The sequence below is a fragment of the Elgaria multicarinata genome, chromosome 4, assembly GCF_023053635.1.
Source record: "Elgaria multicarinata webbii isolate HBS135686 ecotype San Diego chromosome 4, rElgMul1.1.pri, whole genome shotgun sequence".
NCBI lineage: Eukaryota > Metazoa > Chordata > Lepidosauria > Squamata > Anguidae > Elgaria > Elgaria multicarinata.
Genome location: NC_086174.1, coordinates 3025367 through 3038598, shown reverse-complemented (window position 1 = coordinate 3038598; position 13232 = coordinate 3025367). Strand labels below are relative to the sequence as shown.

At 48.9% G+C, this 13232-nt stretch overlaps 1 protein-coding gene across 4 annotated transcripts in view; it reads right to left on the bottom strand.

Annotated features, from left to right (window-relative positions):
- Positions 1-13232, bottom strand: part of EFR3B (EFR3 homolog B) — a 145038-nt gene that overhangs the window by 54272 nt on the left and 77534 nt on the right. For all 4 annotated transcript variants that reach the window (XM_063123733.1, XM_063123731.1, XM_063123734.1 and 1 more), the window contains exons 2-4: positions 9529-9605; positions 6089-6216; positions 102-252 (exon numbers count right to left, since the gene is read on the bottom strand). In XM_063123733.1, coding sequence (XP_062979803.1) covers positions 102-252; positions 6089-6216; positions 9529-9605 — 356 coding nt within the window. The remainder of the gene's footprint in view (positions 1-101; positions 253-6088; positions 6217-9528; positions 9606-13232) is intronic.

Here is a 13232-nt window from a genome sequence, read left to right as displayed (position 1 = left end):
CTGCAAGTCCCATCAGCCCCAAGCACCAGTATAGACAATAGTCAGGGATTTTGGGAGCTGTAGTCCAAACCCTCTGAAGCGTCGCCAGGGCCAAAGCTTACCGAATTGGTGCCGAGGATTTGCAGGTCAGGCTTCTCCGACTCCAGCAGCTTGGCCACCATCTTCAAGAAGCTCTCCACAAAGAGGTTGATGCTCTGGCAGTGGCAGGCCATCAGCAGCTGGTCCAGAGCTTCCATCGCGATGCACACGTACCTGTGGCGGTGGTTGGGGGAGAAGAGGAGGAGACACCAAGCCATCCTGGAATGACCACATCCAATGATGAGTTAGGAAGAGGAGGAGGAGGAGGAGCAAGGCAGTGGACGGGAAGAGTCAGCTCTCAACGTCACCAATGGGAGGAGTTAGTTCTCAGCATCACCAAATGGCATGAGTACTTATGGCAATATGATGACATATAGGACAACAGGAAGACAGAAGTCAGACCACGGGTCCATCTATCCCACTGACTGGCAGCCATGGGTCTCCAGGGCTTCTGGAAGGCTTTCCCCCCAGCTCTTCCAGGAGGTGCTGGAGATTGAACTAAGGACCTGATATGTGCAAAACAGGGGCTCCACCACTGAGCCATGGTCCCTCCCGACTGATAGACAGACGGAGAGACGCTTGCACATTCTAGAATCAGAGCCCTGAATTGCCTTGGATGTTAGCGTCAGAATCGAGGTCGGGAAGGAGAGAAGGAACGAGGACAAACTCCCCAGTAAAAACAACATCAGTCTAAGGAGGCCAACTGGGAGCGAAGTTCTGCTCCCGAGACACTGTGATTGACGTCAACGGAAGAAACTGGGGCTTCTGTGTGTGTGTTGTCCCCCCACCGCCCCGCTGGGTTCAGTCAGCCCAAGAGGCAAAAATAAATCACCTGTCAGAAGAGAGAAACGGGAGCACGTGTGGGCCGGGATCGTTTACAAAGGCGCTGCAGCAGAAGCAGGAGGCTTCCAAGGCTGCTGATTAAATCATCCCGCTAATGCTTTTTTTAGAGGAAGAAATGAAGGAGGGAAAGAAATAAAGCGACTGAGGAGAAGAGGAACTTGACCGGCCACATGTCACTAGGTGGACTGCCCAAAGAGGCAGGAGTTTCGGGATTTGCCCCCCGGGGATGCGGTTTGTTTCAAGGAGCCGAATTGGATCCGTTTTCAGGCATGAAAAAGTTCACACTGAGCAGTTCCAAGCCGTAAAGCTTTCCTGGCTGGTACCACTGTGTGGTTGAGTACTCAGCATGGCCGGGAGGTGGGGTGGATAGATGGATGGATGGGGGGGAACAGCGCTGGTTGGCCCCTGTGTGAACAGAGTGCTGGACTAGACGGACCCTTGGTCTGATCCAGCATCAGGGCTCTTCTGATGTTCTTGTGCATGGAAAGACAGCAGCACGCCTAGGAGGAAATAACTGAGTTCTCTCCAATATGATCACTTTCTATTGGGAGGATTCTAAAGTTCAGAGAATCTGTTCTACGCCTCAAAGTTCACTTATGGTCCTGACTCCAGCCAACCAATTAGGGAACCATGCAGTGCAGGCCTTCCTCGCCCTGGCTGCCTCCAGATGTGTTGGCCGTGCCGGCTGAGGGTAACGGCAGTTGCTTCAACACATCTGCAGGCTGCCAGGGTGGGCAAAGCTGATAGGTTGTCCCTTACATTTTTTAAAAAATGTAAGTCCACCTCCTCATTTCAATTCTCATTCCAAGTTCTGTAGCCCCTTGTGATTTTAGTTCCATTAGAAATCACAAGTTAATTTCTAAATTAACAGAAATTAATTCTGTTAATTTCTGAGCAGGGGGTTGGACTCGATGGCCTTGTAGGCCCCTTCCAGCTCTGCTATTCTATGATTCTATGATTCTTAGAGGTGTAAGTTATTAATTTTATTTATTGCATTTGTATACTGCCCCATAGCTGAAGTTAAAACTCTGACAAAATCTAGGGATTGCCTGATGATGATAATTTATATACCGCCCCAAAGCCAAAGCACTGTGGGCAGTATACAAAGATTAAAGGCATATAAACAGATTAGACACAATATCCATTTGAAACACCATACCATTTTGGGTGTGTATTCATTGCTGTCTCTACACAAGCTAAATCCTGTCAGGGTGCACAGGCCTCGAGGGCTGTGTTAATTTCAACAATACTGCTATAAGGGGGATGGGTGCAATTTGTACAGAACCATCGACTTCTTTATGATGTAAGGCTGGCAAAAGAGTCCCAGGCTGATCCTCTGGGGCAGAGACGGGGATCAAAAATAGACGGTTGTTCCGATAGCTTTTCTAAATGTTCTTTTGAGAGAGAGAGCATTTTCCACTCCACGTACCAAATGGTCTGTTCGGCCAAGGTATCAAGGTTCACGAACATGGGCGGTTCCCAGATCCCTATCACGACGACTCCCTTGGCACTTCTTGACGCTCTGCGGTGAGGGCTTAGATTTTGTGTTTACTTCCCTCTTGGTTGGTCTTGCCTTTTTCTGCCTCTCTCCTCCTCTTTGTGGGTGAACGGATCAATGCGGTCTGGAAGTGCCCAGCGAGGTCAAGAGCAATCCAGCTGCCACCATGAGAACGGGGCAGAGGGCGCGTGGGCGCATTGCATGGCTTTGCAGTGCACATGCCTATGCACCAGAACAGCTACTTGGCATTCACGTGAACCTCAGGATGCAAAACCTTCTTATCCAGGCAGGCTTTTAGCCATTAAGCTGGATTGTCAGTTGCTGAAACAGGTTGTAATTGGTGGGTGCATTTTGCTTTTATCATAGAATCATAGAATAGTAGAGTTGGAAGGAGCCTACAAGGCCATCGAGTCCAACCCCCTGCTCAATGCAGGAATCCACCCTAAAGCATCCCTCACAGAGGGTTGTCCAGCTGCCTCTTGAAGGCCTCGAGTGTGGGAGAGCCCACAACCTTCCTAGGTAACTGGTTCCATTGTCGTACTGCTCTAACAGTCAGGAAGTTTTTCCTGATGTCCAGCCGGAATCTGGCTTCCTGTAACTTGAGCCCGTTATTCCGTATCCTGCGCTCTGGGAGGATCGAGAAGAGATCCTGGCCCTCCTCTGTGTGGCAACCTTTCAAGTATTTGAAGAGTGCTACCCTATTTCTTTGATTCTAAGACGCACTTTTTTCCCCATATAAACATCTCTAAAAATGGGGTGCGTCTTAGAATCACGGGTGTGTCTTAGGTTTTTTTTTCTGTTGGTGGTACTGAAATTAGTGTGCGTCTTACAATCAATGGCGTTTTACAATCGAAGAAATACGGTATCCTGTCTCCCCTCCATCTTCTCTTCTCCAGGCTAAACATGCCCAGTTCTTTCAGTCTCTCTTCATAGGGCTTTGTTTCCAGACCCCTGATCATCCTGGTTGCCCTCCTCTGAACACGCTTTTATGTTCCGACTATAATTCTTTCTTAATTTGTATTCTATTGTTGCTGGTAACTCCAGTTTAAAGGATCAGGGAACAGGTAATCCGAAAGATTCTTCTCGACCTGAGGCCCCGGAGAGCCACTGCCAGGCCGAATAGACCAGCCTGACTGGGGTTGATGTGAGTTGTAGTCCGTCACATCTGGACAGCACCAAGCTGAAATAGGTCATACTCAGCTAGATGGACGAGTGGTTTGATCTCATACAAGGCACCTTCCCATGCTCCTTAAACATTTTTCCTGGCTTTACAGATGAGAGGTAATAAATAATAATAATGTAAAGACATGTGCCACCAAAGCAGAGCACTTAGAACAGTTATCAGATCAGAGGGGCTTTACGGTTCTCTTGAAGGGATCAACCGGAGCCTCCAAGTCACTTACACATCTGGAATCAGAAGAAAATACATATTTCCACCCATCTTTGCTCCAACAGCTCTCATTTGCCTTTCTTGCAGCCATATCGCACTGTTGGCTCATATTCAGCTTGCGATCTACAACAATTCCAACAAGAAGGATCTTGGAATTGTTGTACATCGCAAGCTGAATATGAGCCAACAGTGCGATATGGGTGCAAGAAAGGCAAATGCTATTTTGGGCTGCATTAATAGAAGTATAGCTTCCAAATCACGTGAGGTTCTGGTTCCTCTCTATTTGGCCCTGGTTAGGCCTCATCTAGAGTATTGCGTCCAGTTCTGGGCTCCACAATTCAAGAAGGACGCAGACAAGCTGGAGCGTGTTTAGAGGAGGGCAACCAGGATGATCAGAGGTCTGGAAACAAAGCCCTATGAAGAGAGACTGAAAGGACTGGGCATGTTTAGCCTGGAGAAGAGAAGATGGAGGGGAGACATGATAGCACTCTTCAAATACTTAAAAGGTTGTCAAACAGAGGAGGGCCAGGACCTCTTCTTGATCCTCCCAGAGTGCAGGACACGGAATAACAGGCTCAAGTGACAGGAAGCCAGATTCCAGCTGGACATCAGGAAAAACTTCCTGACTATTAGAGCAGTACGACAATGGAATCAGTTACCTAGGGAGGTTGTGGGCTCCCCCACCCTAGAGGCCTTCAAGAGGCAGCTGGACAACCCTCTGTCAGGGATGCTTTAGGGTGGATTCCTGCATTGAGCAGGGGGTTGGACTTGATGGCCTTGTAGGCCCCTTCCTACTCTGCTATTCTGTGATTCTATGATCCTTCATCGGCCTTGCTTTCTTATTGCAAACAAAACATTAACAGTCTCTTGAACAGAGACCCTCTGACACAGCTTTGAAGGGACTGTCAGCTCAGATGAAAGCAGAAATCTTTGCAGCTTTGAAGTGTCTCACTTTTTTCTTTTTTTAACGCCTTTTCTGCCCCCCTCCTTCCTTCTCCCCCCCCCCCCCCGCCCCCGTTCTTCACTCTTTGGCACACAGAAGCCGCGATCGAAGTGCAAAACAGCAACAGAGACACAAAGAGACATTTGCGTGTCGGGGTTTGGCTGGCAAGGCAAAGAAAGAATCCGTCCTGGAATGATTTGAAAGCCACCTTCCATCTGGAGTTTCATCTGACATCTCGAATCAGAACAGCCATTTATTCTTGGCGACAGTGACGCCCACGGAAGGCGCATGCACAAGCATCCCTTTAGCGAACACCACCCACTTGCTGAGCAGCAACACTTTGCAAAACGAAAGGCAGGTGTTGGGAGAAAGGCGACGGATATAGAATCAACTCGGGCAGCTGAGCCAAAAGACCGCAGCGGGCATGGGATTTAAAAATCCCAGCAACAGAATTTATTTAGGATCAAATAGCTGGAACAGATAAATGCAATCTAACCCATTTTGGGAGAGAAGGAGGCAAAGACGCAGCTGAGACCTCAGGGCTAGTACACACAAGCATCAAGATGTCCAACGGAGTCCACGTTTTCAGCTGCCAGTTGACACAAACACACATGCAAGTCAGCGCTTTTTAGCTACTATCAGTCAAGCCTGTGAAAGGACTCCACTGAAAGCATTGTTTTTGAGACAACATAATGCTAACCCATGTTTTCTTTAACCCATAGGCTATTGAATTCCGGGTTGTCATAATGTGTGAACCCAGCCCAATCCATGGTTTGTAGATTACGAACAACCCAGCATAGTTTGTTGTTGTTTTGTGAACTCTGACCTGGTTTACATAACATGGGCAGTTTAACATGAGTTATATAACAACCCTTGCTTATCCCATGATTTGATTGTTTAGCAATCAAAATGGTGGCCAAACGCATCCGGCATGCACCACAGTTCATCAAGGGTTAAATAACCCATGATGAGCCATCTGGGATGTGCAAAATGGCCCTCTGGGAACACATGCTTTGTCGTTGGGCTGTGAACTCTGCATCGTTTAAACCATGGGTTGTCATTACAGGTGAATTCAGAACCATGGGTTGTTCACAGGTTGTTTGCCAGGCTACAAAGGCAGTGGGCAAGAGGGGTTAAAAACCCCTGCTGCTCTATATACCAGTACTACAGTGACTGGCTGGGGAATGCTGGGAGTTGTAGTTCTTTCTGTCTAAACATGCATAGGATTGCGCCCGAAGGCTCAACGAAAGAGGATCCAAGAAGGAGGCAAGAAGGAGCGGGGCAGCGGCAGGGATGAAGGACCTTCAAAGCATCGTGATCGACGCAGCGCCCTTACCCGTATCGGTGCCTGCTCACGTCTCGGATCAGCTTCTCCGACAGATAAGCGCCAATGCGGTCCAGCTTCTCGGGAGCGGAGAGGGCATAGAAGGTCAGCTTCTCCATGTTGGTTTTCACCAGTCCGTCCTGAAAGAAAGAGGTGTGTGTGAGACTTGAGCCTGCGATGAGTCTTGAACCCAGAACCCAAGGGATGTCGGGCGGGGATCTCTGGGCAATGGAAGGAAATAGAAGGAAAGCAGCCCAGAGAGCAAAGGAGCCTTTTGGCCAGCTGTTTGCCAGAGCAGGTCAATAGTTCTGGCCCAGTCCCTATAGAAGTTCTCAACTCTTACTTTATTCAGTAGGGTTGTGTTCCTGGTCCTTGCCATGGCACCTTTATCTCCTCTCTCCCGATCTACCTACCAACCTTGGGTGGAGGTGGAACCCCCTTGTTATCTCCAACCTGGATTGGAGTTAACAAGAGGATTCCCTCTTCCAAACAAAAGTCATGGCGGGAGAGAAAGGGGACCCCGAGTGCGATGTGGGCACATAACTACCTCCATTGCACTCACGCATTGTCTAACTTGGAAAGATCGGCCCCTGCCCCCAAAGCCTTCGCCCTTCTCCTCCCCTGCTTTGCACCTTAGCTCAAGTGGGAGTGTAGCAGGGGGAAGAGTAAGCAGGCAAGCGTGAGCACAGCCTCCTCCGTCAGGCCAGGCTTCCTCGTGCTCTGCGATCTCAGTTTCCGAGCCAGGGACCTCCCGCCGTGGATGCAGGGCTTTGCAGGGCGACATGCGACCTCCTAGGGCAGGATATAGCTCACTTTGATACACCACCATTTCTAACATACTCAGGCGGGGTGGGTGGGGGGAGAAGTCACATGACTGCAGCCGACAGTCCTGCAAACGCTCCTCCTGCACGCATGAAGGCGTGTCAGCCATTGGCCCCACTTGCCCTCCAAAGAGATTTCCCTGGATAGGAGTAGCCATAATTTCACTGCACATTGGACTCAAGCCTCAAGCTCTTAGGACTAAAGCAGGACAGGCTCCCAAATTGTCCCCCTGGGGTTCTACAGATGGCCACGCCTCCTTCCATTTGCAGATGACACCAAATTGGATGGGATAGCTAATACCCTGGAAGACAGAAACAAACTTCAAAGTGATCTTGATAGGCTGGAGTGCTGGGCTGAAAACAACAGGATGAAATTTCATAGGGATAAATGCCAAGTTCTACATTTAGGGAATAGAAACCAAAGGCACAGTTACAAGATGGGGGATACTTGGCTCAGCAATACTACAAATGAGAAGGATCTTGGAATTGTTGTAGATCGCAAGCTGAATATGAGCCAATAGTGCGATAGGGCTGCAAGAAAGGCAAATGCTATTTTGGGCTGCATTAATAGAAGTAAAGCTTCCAAATCACGTGAGATCCTGGTTCCTCTGTATTTGGCCCTGGTTAGGCCTCATCTAGAGTATTGCATCCAGTTCTGGGCTCCACAATTCAAGAAGGACGCAGACAAGCTGGAGCGTGTTCAGAGGAGGGCAACCAGGATGATCAGGGGTCTGGAAACAAAGCCCTATGAAGAGAGACGGAAAGAACTGGGCATGTTTAGCCTGAAGAAGAGAAGATGGAGGGGAGACATGATAGCACTCTTATAATACTTAAAAGGTTGTCACACAGAGGAGGGCCAGGATCTCTTCTCGATCCTCCCAGAGTGCAGGACACGGAATAACGGGCTCAAGTTAAAGGAAGCCAGATTCCAGATGGACATCAGGAAAACTTCCTGACTGTTAGAGCAGTACGACAATGAAACCAGTTCCCTAAGGAGGTGGTGGGCTCTCCCACACTGGAGGCCTTCAAGAGGCAGCTGGACAACCATCTGTCAGGGATGCTTTAGGGTGGATTCCTGCATTGAGCAAGGGGTTGGACTCGATGGCCTTGTAGGCCCCTTCCAACTCTGCTATTCTATGATTCTATGATTCCTCTGGCACCACCCCCTTTCCTCCAACCACTGTTCCTTTGGAGTTTTCCCAGCTTTTGCGCACTTTGACCACCCTGCATCCTATAAAGTTGAAATGCCTTTCCTAAAGGTTAGTAGATGGCAGTCAGAACTTTAAGCTAAGAGACACTGGCATTTTGGCCATGCCCCTTTTGTTCTGGGGCCCACCCACCACTAGAATGCAGCCCTTGAGAACATCTCCAGAATCTAATTCGGCTCCCGGGCTGATACTCCTGGACTAATGGAAGACCCCAAATGCTAATGAAAAAAAGAGGTGGGTTTTGAGGAACGGAGAGAGAGAGAGAGAGAGAGAGAGGGTGGTGGTGGTGGTGGTGGAGAGACCGTGCAGGTGTTCTGGGTGGTCGTTCAAAGGGAAGGGGCAGCAATGGAGAAGAGGAGGTTTTAAGGGGGCAGGAGAATTTTGGGCAGCCAAAGGAGGGACGCAATGGGAAATACGTGCAGAAAGACACGCCTGGGGCCACGCCATAAAGGTCATCCATCCTTCCGGACCATAGAGGTCATCCATCATTCATGGCCATGAAGGTCATTCATTGTTCATGGCCATGAAGATTATCCATTCTTCTGGATTATAGAGGTCATCCATCATTCGTGGCCATGAAGGTCATCCATCCTTCTGGACCATAGAGGTCATCCATCATTCATGGCCATAAAGGTCATCCATCCTTCTGGACCATAGAGGTCATCCATCATTCATGGCCATAAAGGTCATCCATTGTTCATGGCCATGAAGATTATCCATTCTTCTGGACTATAGAGGTCATCCATCATTCATGGCCATGAAGGTCATCCATCCTTCTGGACCATAGAGGTCATCCATCATTCATGGCCATAAAGGTCATCCATTGTTCATGGCCATGAAGATTATCCATTCTTCTGGACTATAGAGGTCATCCATCATTCATGGCCATAAAGGTCATCCATCCTTCTGGACCATAGAGGTCATCCATCATTCATGGCCATAAAGGTCATCCATTGTTCATGGCCATGAAGATTATCCATTCTTCTGGACTATAGAGGTCATCCATCATTCATGGCCATGAAGGTCATCCATCCTTCTGGACCATAGAGGTCATCCATTGTTCATGGCCATGAAGGTTATCCATTCTTCTGGACCATAGAGGTCATCCATCCTTCTTGGCCCCAAATATCAAATTCCTTGAGAACTTGCACCTTGGAAGCAGTGTCCTTTGGGCTATTAATCCTATTCACACTTCTTCAGGAGTAAGCCTCTGCCAAATTTGGGGGACTTCCTCCTGAGTAAATGTGCAGAGATCGGCCTGCATTTTGCATTATGTATTTTGGTTAAAGAGTCTGGCTCCTTGGGGTAGGATCTGAGCTCTTGAGGGTGGGGTAAAAAAGGTGTGTGTGTTTATGACAAAACACACACCAACCGCTCGGATTTAAGGTTTAAGGCTGTGCGGAAGGGGCTTCAACGCGCTTACCTCTGGGTCCTCAGGGAAAATATTGTCGACGAGGCGCTTGTAACGGGGACGCAGAGCTCCGCAGCAGCCACAGACACCTGGAACAGAATCAAAAGCCTCCGCTCAAGAAGAGAACTGTGCAAATGTGTTCGTCAATACGTTTTTTTTTTTTAAATATAACCCACCTTCCTTTCATCAAAATCTAGGCAGCAAATGCAAGTTTACAACTGTACATCAATAATGTTCAAGTAGTTAAAGAAAGAAAAAGAGAGGAAGAGAGAGAGAGAGAGAGAGAGAGAGAGAGAGAACACAATTCCCACCATCCCCAATTAATAAGGCCGTTGGAGGGCACCAGGTTGGGGATGGCTGAATTAGAAAATTAGAAGTTTCTTGCTAGTGGCAGCTCACATCACAATCCACAAAAGGGTTCTTCTGTGCTTGCACCGTTGAAATAACCAGGAACTAGATAGGGGTGGTAGGGAGACCAAATCTTTAACAGCGCACTCCTATGCAGGACTATTCAGAATTAAGCCCCACTGACTTCAATGGTACTTACTCCCAGGTATATGTGTATAGCAAAACCTCAGGCCCAGAAGCCAAATTTCGCCTTCCGGACTTCCCCACATGGCCTCTCCCCATTCTCCGGGCCCTGCCCCCTTCCACTCCCACAGCCCTGCCCCTTCCCAGCGATCACTGGGTGCTTTCCCAGCTCTTGTGCAGTTTCCCACCCCTTCTAAAAGGCAGAAACGCCTCCCTTAAGGCAGAGTTATTGGGCTTCCTTACATGAGCGATTTATAGCACGCGTGTGACTGGCCACTCCCAGAAGTTTGTGGGACATTTTGATGACGTCGTGAGCCTCCTGCACGTCTCCCGAGTTTTCCCCCAGTTATTCCATTTTTTAAAGAAAAAACCCTGTGATATCCCGATTCTTCTGAAATATCTCGGGATTTCCTACTGTGCGCAGGGGAAGTTGCGCTACAAAACATACACTAGAGGGTGCTGTCCCATTCAAGCATATGACAGCTGAAGTAAACAGTTACATTCCACGTCATCGCCCCTCTCTTCCCATATAATTCAGCTCATTACAACTGCGGAAGAGAAGCAGGAAGCAAATGCACAGTTACAAGATGGGGGATACTTGGCTCAAGAATACTACAAATGAGAAGGATCTTGGAATTGTTGCAGATCACAAGCTGGATATGAGCCAACAGTGCGATATGGCTGCAAGAAAGGCAAATGCTATTTTGGGCTGCATTAATAGAAGTATAGCTTCCAAATCACGTGAGCTACTGGTTCCTCTCTATTCGGCCCTGATTAGGCCTCATCTAGAGTATTGCGTCCAGTTCTGGGCTCCACAATTCAAGGACGCAGACAAGCTGGAGCATGTTCAGAGGAGGGCAACCAGGATGATCAGGGGTCTGGAAACAAAGCCCTATGAGGAGAGACTGAAAGACCTGGGCATGTTTAGCCTGGAGAAGAGAAGATTGAGGGGAGACATGATAGCACTCTTCAAAGACTTAAAAGGTTGTCACCCAGAGGAGGGCCAGGATCTCTTCTCGATCCTCCCAGAGTGCAGGACACGGAATAACGGGCTCAAGTGTCAGGAAGCCAGATTCCAGCTGGACATCAGGAAAACGTCCTGACTGTTAGAGCAGTACGACAATGGAATCAGCTACCTAGGGAGGTTGTGGGCTCTCCCACACTAGAGGCCTTCAAGCGGCAGCTGGACAACCCTCTGTCAGGGATGCTTTAGGGTGGATTCCTGCATGGAGCAGGGGGTTGGACTCCATGGCCTTGTAGGCCCCTTCCAACTCTGCTATTCTATGATTCTATGAACACGGTTTCCTTTTAATCTAAAGAAGCCCAGAGGCTGTAAAGAGCCTGAAGCTAAAATATGCAAGTATTTCGGCACTGCCCCATCTGACTTTGGTCCCACCACCTATCAAAGGAATGCAGCCCTCCGGTATCTTTTCAGAAATGGAATTCCGCTCAACGGCTGACAGAGTTTCAACCCCCCCCCCTTAGCATATAGGTTTGCAGTCTAAGGAACCAAAGATCCCGTTTGCTTCTGCCCTCACATCCTGACATGTGTTACTCTCCTGGAATTTCACTACATTAAAAACAAAAAAAATCCTGGGTTGCTCATGTGTCTGTGTGCACCAGTTGCTGGGGAACATGGGTGGGATGGTGCTGTTGCACCACGTCCTTCTTGTGGGTCCCTGGACGATGGCTGGTTGGCCACTGCATGAACAGAGTGCTGGACTAGATGGACCCTTGGTCTGATCCAGCATCAGGGCACTTCTGATGTTCTAATGCATTCTTCTGCATGTCCTCAGCCCTGCAGTTGTGCTCACTCACTCCTTCCGCGCCAGAAGTGTCAACACATCACCTAATAAATCATTGCTTGGGCCTGTGCTCCCAGGCCATGTGCGTGTACCAAAAGAGAGATTTCAGGGACAGCTACATTTTGCAGATAAATGTGCGTCCCGCTCCACACAGACAGCACCAAACGCTTGTAAGGCCTCAGAGCCACCGGTACCTGCAGAGCGATGATTCATGGAAGCAAAAACGCCCCCGCAAAGTTTCACGGGTGAGGAGGCAGAGAAAGAGCGTGAGGGAGCCTTCATCAGTCAAAGACGGAAAACTAGAGCGGACAAAGTACTAGAAAAAGGGGCCACAGGGAGTCATTTTACAGCGGCCCAAAGAGGTCTTTGCTTCTTCAGGCTCTTAATGTATTCATTTTATTGTCTGGATGGCTTAGGAAGTCCTCAGAGCGGGCGTGCCAAATCGCTTGCAGCCCGAGGGACAGAATGCCATTTCGGAGAAGTAACTGTATGGGATGAGCAGCAGCAAGGGATGAGTTTTAATCGATCCCGGATCTGGTGGGTTTTTTTTTTAGGTTTGGCTGGTTGCTCAATGTTGTTTTCAGATGTATGTTGTCTTTGTGTTTACTGTCTGTTTAAATTTTGTACATTGTTTTAAATGTTTTGTAAACTGCCCAGAGAGCTTCGGCTATGGGGTGGTATATAAATGTAAATAATAATAATAATAATAATAATAATAATAATAATAATAATACAAAAACTGGGAAACCACCAAACAATCTATGGTTGGGGAAAAGGGGAAGGGGCGTGGCCATCTGGGGAACCCCAGAAGGCTGGATTGGGATCCTAGGAGGGACGGCCCCGGCCCCTGGGCCTGACGTTCTGCACCCCTGCGTTCAAGAATACAAGACGAGCGAAAAAGATGCAGCAACATCCCCGTCACGTTCTTTACGTCATTTGTGCTACGCTCCATCCATCAATCTGGATGCAGAGGCAAGACTGGGCTGGATGGGGCTGTGCTGCCCATGGAGGTCCAAGGCACACCTTGGACTCGGGGCAATCCACGGAAGCGCAGGTGGCATCAGTTCCCAGCGTTGCCTTATCAGCATCGATCGATTCACCAGCTGCAAACCCATCTGGAGAAAGCGGACCTTGCTACCGCCACCCAAGCCCTGGTTACGGCCAGACTAGACTACCATGACACTCTCTACACAGGACTGCCTTTAGAATCATAGAATCATAGAATAGCAGAGTTGGAAGGGACCTACAAGGCCATCGAGTCCAACCCCCTGCTCAATGCGGGAATCCACCCTAAAGCATCCCTGACAGAGGGTTGTCCAGCTGCCTCTTGAAGGCCTCTAGTGTGGGAGAGCCCACAACCTCCCTAGGTAACTGATTCCA